The sequence below is a fragment of the Hyperolius riggenbachi genome, chromosome 6 (assembly GCF_040937935.1).
Source record: "Hyperolius riggenbachi isolate aHypRig1 chromosome 6, aHypRig1.pri, whole genome shotgun sequence".
Classification (NCBI taxonomy): Eukaryota; Metazoa; Chordata; class Amphibia; order Anura; family Hyperoliidae; genus Hyperolius; species Hyperolius riggenbachi.
In genome coordinates, this window is record NC_090651.1 from 60,378,036 (window position 1) to 60,385,903 (window position 7,868).

A 7,868-nucleotide genomic window follows, 5' to 3' on the forward strand; every position below is an offset into this window, starting at 1 on the left:
ATCTATAGAAGAGAATATTACCAGCACAGGACCAATAGAGAGCGAATACTGAGGCCCGGTATGGTCACAATCTCTGCATCCTCTATTGCTACTCTACTGAAAACTGATATAGGCTGGATGCACAGATAACATAACGTGAAAGGTCGCGTTTTATATCACATTCGGGGGATTTTTGTGTGCGTTTTTGCTGAGTTTTTACTGCATTTTTGGTGCGTTTGAGTTAGCGTTTTTTTTTACGCAGATGCGTTTTTCAAGCGTTTTGCGTGCGTTTCAATGCGTTTGCGTTTTGCATATACAAAACACATATGCGTTTTGTATGCATTTTTCATGCTTTTTCCAATTGCGTTTTAAGCAAATAACTAGGAAGACAACAGGAAGCGGAAATACATCACAAAACAATAATAAAAAACGCATATAAAAACGCATGAATAATGCATACCATTGTGTTTTCATTGACTTTCATTATGTGCATTTTTGGCGCTTTTTTTAATATTATGCAACAAAACATGCATTTTTAAAAAGGCGTTGTTAGAAAATGCAAATGCGTTTTTTTATATGCGTTTTTCCTGCTGCCCATAGACTTCCATTAGCAGCAAAACACAGCATTTTCCGCAACGCTAGCATTTCTGCTGAGTGTGCACCTGCCATAAATCAAGATAACAGCTAATGTTTTCCAATATACATGAATTACAATTATAGCCAAAATTATAATATAGTTATTAACAAAAGTGGATAAAAAGATGTTCATAATTTGTAAACAGTAGAGAAAACGTAAGGAATTAGTAGTATTTGGACATATGAGCCATCTCCCAACTGACTAGGCTTAAAAAAACATGCCTGCATGAGATCATCCTCATGGCTCCCAACTGACCAGGATTCAAAAAATGCCTGCATGAGACCACTGGCATGAGCTCAACTGCCGGAGATGGCATGAGCTCAACTGCCGGAGATGGCAGTTGGAAGTCATTAGTCAGTTAAATGCCATTGGAAACTGCAGCAATTTGCGAGTCTCCAGCTGAATTTATATTTTAGAAGAAAAAAAAGGCTTTTGGAAGAAGAAAAACCTGACAAGAGGACTGAATAGGACATCATGATGACTGGACCAGGTCCAAGCCATGGGCAGGGATCATCGAGGAGGAGGGGGAAGAAGAGGAGCAGAGGAGGGCCGGCTGTCAGCAGCCAGGCCACAACAGGGAAGCAGAGGGCGAAGAAAAGAAGACGGAGGGGTCCAAAGCCCTGGCTGCCAGACCTGCGGCTGACCATGGAGGACAAGATGGGTCTCCAAGGCACTGGGATGCTCCGCTGCGCAGTGTTAGAGGCAGCTGTGAAACTCTTGAGACAACAGTTCCAGGATGCGACTGGTCTTCCTTGCATCAGAGCAGTGTGCTTTCCGGTCAGACCCAGAACAGTGCCCACTGTTCAGTTCCACGTGGATTGCCAACATCAGCATGGATTTGTCACCGCATGTGAAGGTACAAAGGTGGTGGTTGCAGACAGCTACAAGGCCATGGCTTTTGGAAGTATGGCCATCAGGCAAATAACAGACAGCTACAAAAACTACATAAAGGACCCAACAAAAAACATGGAGTATCTGGCGGTGGACCAACAATCAAGCACCAACAAAGACTGCGTCATCCATTGCATTGCAAATGCCTACGAGCTGCTGGCAGCAGATGGGAACCCGGAGTGTGTGTACAACAAGCAACTTATGAGACCGCATCTGCTGCAGTGCTTCACCAACAGGAAGATAACTGAATTTCCCAAGGATTACAAACCAGCAGGACAACCTTCAGTGAAACCTTTTAAATGGAAGCCCTGAAGCTAGAGTGGATTCTCCATTGCATTGCTTGCCTCCCATCACCTGCAACACTAGCATCTTTGCAATGATACAGTCACCGGTCACGTAAGTAGTAGCCGACTATTCTCCTAACATGTTAATCTTTACTAACTCAGGAATGAGATGCCATGCTAGCAAATGAAAGCCACTAGCCGCTTATTAATGAACTGGCTGCTTAATAACTAACCGGCAGGTGGAATTCATTTGCTAATGCCCTAATTTTTTTCTTGGGAGGGTTCAATTTTTTTTTCTATACCATGAAATGTATAAATGAAAATAGTTTATAATGGCATCATCCTGGGTTAGTGATGATTTACATGTAAGAAGGATTGTCCACCCGACCCAAGCCATACCTTCTGTTCCATGCTGCAAACATCTATCCGCTCCACTCCAACATCCTAATCGCCTCTGTCTCCACGCTGAAGCATCCAGATCAGCTTAAACACCCCTCTATAAACAGCCTAATAAACAGGCTGGCTAAGTATCTAAAAACAAAGCTAGGTGAGTATCTATAAGAGTCTGGGTAAGTATCTAAAAAAAAACAAAGCTAGGTGAATATCTATAAAACAGTCTGGGTAAGTATCTAAAAAAATAAAAAACTAGGTGAGTATCTATAAAACAGTCTGGGTAAGTATCTAAAAAAAACAAAACAAGGTGAGTATCTATAAAACAGTCTGGGTAAGTATCTAAAAAAAAAAAAAAACTAGGTGAGTATCTATAAAACAGTCTGGGTAAGTATCTAAAAAAACAAAAACTAGGTGAGTATCTATAAAAACAGTCTGGGTAAGTATCTAAAAAAACAAAAACTAGGTGAGTATCTATAAAACAGTCTGGGTAAGTATCTAAAAAAAACAAAAACTAGGTGAGTATCTATAAAACAGTCTGGGTAAGTATCTACAAAAAATCAAAGCTAGGTAAGTATCTACAAAACAGTCTGGTTAAGTATCTAAAAAAAAAAAACTAGGTGAGTATCTATAAAACAGTCTGGGTAAGTATCTAAACAAAAAAAAACTAGGTGAGTATCTATAAAACATTCTGGGTAAGTATCTAAAAAAAACAAAAACTAGGTGAGTATCTATAAAACAGTCTGGGTAAGTATCTACAAAAAATCAAAGCTAGGTGAGTATCTATAAAACAGTCTGGGTAAGTATCTAAAAAAAAACCAACTAGGTGAGTATCTATAAAACAGTCTGGGTAAGTATCTAAAAAAAACAAAGCTAGGTGAGTATCTATAAAACAGTCTGGGTAAGTATCTAAAAAAACAAAACTAGGTGAGTATCTATAAAACAGTCTGGGTAAGTATCTGAAAAAAACAAAACTAGGTGAGTATCTATAAAACAGTCTGGGTAAGTATCTAAAAAAAACAAAACTAGGTGAGTATCTATAAAACAGTCTGGGTAAGTATCTAAAAAAACAAAACTAGGTGAGTATCTATAAAACAGTCTGGGTAAGTATCTAAAAAAACAAAACTAGGTGAGTATCTATAAAACAGTCTGGGTAAGTATCTAAAAAAACAAAACTAGGTGAGTATCTATAAAATAGTATGGGTAAGTATCTAAAAAAAAAAAAACTAGGTGAGTATCTAATAAACGTGCTAGGTGAGTATTATCCTTCACTCAGGCTAGTTTCACAGTGGTCAGTTGCATAATGCATGTGTTATAATGTGTTATGATTACGGTGAGCTGCAATGGAGACTGGCCATAGACTTTAATACAAAGCTTGCATGCACAGAGTTGGAATAAAGTGATCTATTACAACGCAGTACTGTGAACAGCCCCATATAATTGTATGGGCAGTGAGCTGACATGCAGAATTATTTAGCAATTATTCTGCAACGCAACTGACCACTGTGAACAGGGCCTTAGGGCAATAACCTTCTTCTTTATTTTTACTTCTTTGTTGTTGTTGTAGCCCCCCCCCCCCCCCCCCAAAAAAAAAGTAAACAAAAATGCAAAAAAAAAATCCTCTTCTCTCCCTGACCCTGAACGTTCTTCTGTTTGTTTGTTTTTAAATAATGTGTATTAGGTTTGTACTGACAGACTGACCAAATGACAAATCAGGGTTCACAATGAAGCTGGGCATACACTATTAGATATTTTTGGAGATCAGATAAACGATCGATATCCCCCTAATATTAATCCTTTATCTGAGTACCACCCTGCACAAACTGGCGGGTGACCCCTGCGCCCCCTGGGTAATCAAGAAAAGAAATAACTTTCTTAACTAATGTCTGATTGATATATTGATACAAAAATTATGTGAGAATGACCTAATTTTTAATAGATTTTTGTTTTAATCAATTTTTCCATACAAACAAATGTCTAAATTATTACAAATGTCTAATGATGATTGCCCACCTTCGCACAGCCAGGCATACAGACTTACACCGACTGAATGACATACCCTGACTGAAGTAGAGTGACGCACACAGACACACAATCACTGAGTGACTGTAGTGATAGGGTAGGGCATACTGGTTAGGAGATAAAGGGTTAGACAGACTCACCGGGACTGTAGTGATAGGGTAGGGCATACTGGTTAGATGTAGGGATAGACAGACTCACAGTGACTGTAGTGATAGGGTAGGGCATACAGGTTAGGAGATGTAGGGTTAGACAGACTCACAGTGACTGTAGTGATAGGGTAGGGCATACAGGTTAGGAGATGTTGGGATAGACTGACTCACAGTGACTGTAGTGATAGGGTAGGGCATACTGGTTAGGAGATGAAGGGTTAGACAGACTGACAGTGACTGTAGTGATAGGGTAGGGAATACAGGTTAGGAGATGTAGGGTTAGACAGACTCACAGTGACTGTAGTGATAGGGTAGGGCATACAGGTTAGGAGATGTAGGGTTAGACAGACTCACAGTGACTGTAGTGATAGGGTAGGGCATACAGGTTAGGAGATGTTGGGATAGACTGACTCACAGTGACTGTAGTGATAGGGTAGGGCATACTGGTTAGGAGATGAAGGGTTAGACAGACTGACAGTGACTGTAGTGATAGGGTAGGGAATACAGGTTAGGAGATGTAGGGTTAGACAGACTCACAGTGACTGTAGTGATAGGGTAGGGCATACAGGTTAGGTGATGAAGGGTTAGACAGACTGACAGTGACTGTAGTGATAGGGTAGGGCATACAGGTTGGGAGATGTAGTGTTAGATAACAGTATTTGTATGTTCTCGTCTGACGCATGGTTACCTTTGTTTAGTGTCTGTGAAGTCCCATTCTGCAGATATTCCCATTTTCTGCTAGCCTGCAGGAGGAAGTGGGAATTCCTGAGAAATGGGACATCAAACAAAGTAAACATGCTATTTTCCTATGAATCATAATTACCTATTTACATTTGTCTCTGTGAAGTCCACTTTCTTTAGTAATCTGATCTTCACAGAGGAAGAGGGAATATTTCAGAAATGGAACATCACAGAGACACAGTAAAGGCACACAGCTAATCATGCCCCAGAATAGAATATACAAATACTTTTTACTAAAAAAAACAAAACAAAAAAAAAAACCACCAGGTAAAAGATGACTAGCATCTATTAGAGTAGGGTAGCGTAGTGTAGTGTAGGACCTGTCCGAGAGGAGTCTACCTTGGCGTTGGTGGGCAGGCTTACAATCTTTTGGCCAAAGATGTTCATGTTATCTGCAGGGAATAAGGTGCCCATACACTTATCAATGTTACCCGGCAGATTCGATCATTATGATTAAATCTGCTAGAGATCGATGCCACAATATGGCTGTCCGATCATAATTTGAAACGTTTTCCAGATGAAATCAATCCATGCTATCGATTTCGGCAGACAGAAAGGGACCCGTCCATCTAAAATGTGTTCCCCTGGGGCTGTATCCCATTTGTGCTGATCCTGAAGGGAGGCATTTTAGTGCACACAAGTGGCTTCCTGCCAGCAATACCCTTCACGGACACTGCAGGCCTAATTTAGCCTATGAAGGGTGACAACATGAAAGGAAAAAAATTATCCCCCCCCCCCCCCCCCCCCCAGGGCCCGCTCGGGGTCTTTTGGGGGGCAGCAGGGGTCGCAGCATTAGAGGAGAGTGTGGCAGATCGGTGGGGAGGGGGGAAATCCCCCCCTCCCTCACCTCGGGCTCTCCTCTCAGCGCTCCCCCTCCTGCAATCATTGGTGGTGTTCGTGGCAGCAGCGGCGGTGGCAGCAGGATGACTCATAACTTCTTTCTCGCCGGAGCTCTTCCGTTCTCTAAGTGCAACTTCCTGTTTACACAGGAAGTTGAATGAAGCACTTAGAGAACGGAAGAGCTTCGGTGAGAAGGAGGTAATGAGTCATCCTGCCGCCACCTCCGCTGCTGCCACGAACACCACCAATGATTGCAGGAGGGGGAGCGCTGAGAGGAGAGCCCGAGGTGAGGGGGGTCGCATCCCCTATTGTTACACCAGTGAATAACAAGGCCACCTCTATTTATACAGTATCATTTTTTGGCCAATTGATTAACTAAAAGACTCCTAAGCTGTGTTTTATGCAAATTTTCGCATTCCGATGTTCCCATGCACACCAAGGAAGTTAATGTAAATGATATTATATATAATCAACTAAAATTCGCTTTTACATTTTCACATTTGGAATTATATACGATGTGCATGTCCATTGTGTAGAAGAAGCAAGCATGTAGGCAGTTTTTTCTACAGAAAATTGGAATGCGAAAATTCACACAACGCATGTCCAATGTGATGCCACTGACTTGCATTAGGTATGCGGCAAATGCAAATTCGCAAAAACGCAATTTGCACAGAAATTGTGTCAGGTGTGAAAGATGCCTAATAATAATACTTTTTTTCTTTACTACAGGTTTTCAAGCCAGAGCAAGCGCTTTCTTCCTTTTTATTTTCCTGTCAGGGCTGGGAGTCACAACTGGCGGCCAATTAGGGGCCAACATTCATTTGCTTTTTCTTCTTGGTATCAAAAAAATGACCCTTTTTTTTCAAATAGTTGGAAGGAAAGGAATTTCAAACAGGAAAACCAGAGCATCTAATCAGTGATGCTGAGTGCATCAGAGGCCAGTAATTGTCCATTATTCACTCCAGGCCCGGATTTACCACACAGGAGCCTATAGGCACAGATGTACTGGCATCCTAGACTTCACCCTCCATGAGCCTACAAATCCCTACCAGACTGCACCTGACGTGTGCTGGGTGTCCCAGCTGTCACTTCTCCCTTGCACATCCTAGGTAGCTACATGTGCCCCTTAGTATTAGGTAGCCAGAAATACCCTCAATAATAAGTAGCTAGAGGTGCCCCCAAGTATTAGGTAGCTAGAGGAACCTTAGTATTAAGTAGCTAGAGCTGCCCCTGACTGAAGGGAGATCTGGTCAGTGGAATGCCAAGAGCAGGGTGAGTAACCTCTCATTTACACTCTCATCAGGACTCATAGGAAAGGAGGGAGGGAGGCACTTGGGAAGGGGAGTGAGCCGCTTTTCCATCATGAGGCGCCTGTAGGCACATGCCTACAGTGCCTTATGGTGAAAAAGGCCCTGATTCAGTCTGTTATCATGCGGACCATGAGAGAGAGGAAACGCAGTGCCTGGTAGTCATGCATAGCATGTCAGTCAGATACACTCCGCATCCTCCATTGGCCAGAAAAGGATCAAGATGAAATGGAGCCTTTGGCAAGATAGCAGTTTTTGCCCACCGCTGATGGTCACCTGGCTTTTGTAGTAAGATTTGGTGCAGCTGCCTAGGTTTGCCTTGCGGATGATCTGGCTCTGCCATTGGCCAGCAAACCCCAGACCATAACAGTCTATTAGTAGCTCTGATAAGTGGTCACTTATGGCACATCTCAGTGGCAGGGTATCTGCCCTCTTATGGTGGCCACTAATGATCCAATATTTGTGTCCAATCTTACCAAATCTATGCAGTAGAAGGGTAAACTGAGTGAATATATTGAATACATAATTTAGGCTGTTCCTCATATTACATAGAAGTGGTAAGATTGGATCATAAGTGGGCACCTTTGGAAACTGCACAGACATAGTTTTATGGGAACATGTAGGATAT

At 42.0% G+C, this 7,868-nt stretch overlaps 1 protein-coding gene across 1 annotated transcript; it reads left to right on the forward strand.

Annotated features, from left to right (window-relative positions):
• The first annotated feature begins 993 nt into the window (after positions 1-993).
• Positions 994-3,467, forward strand: LOC137522439 (uncharacterized). The gene is made up of 2 exons (XM_068242496.1): positions 994-2,595; positions 2,648-3,467. The coding sequence occupies exon 1, from the start codon at positions 1,091-1,093 to the stop codon at positions 1,817-1,819; it is 729 nt and encodes a 242-aa protein (XP_068098597.1). The 5' UTR covers positions 994-1,090; the 3' UTR covers positions 1,820-2,595; positions 2,648-3,467.
• Positions 3,468-7,868: the final 4,401 nt, after the last annotated feature.

Excerpts from the sequence above, each read along its gene's own strand:
- LOC137522439 (XM_068242496.1), top strand. The coding sequence starts at position 1,091 with ATGATGACTGGACCAGGTCCAAGCCATGGGCAGGGATCATCGAGGAGG.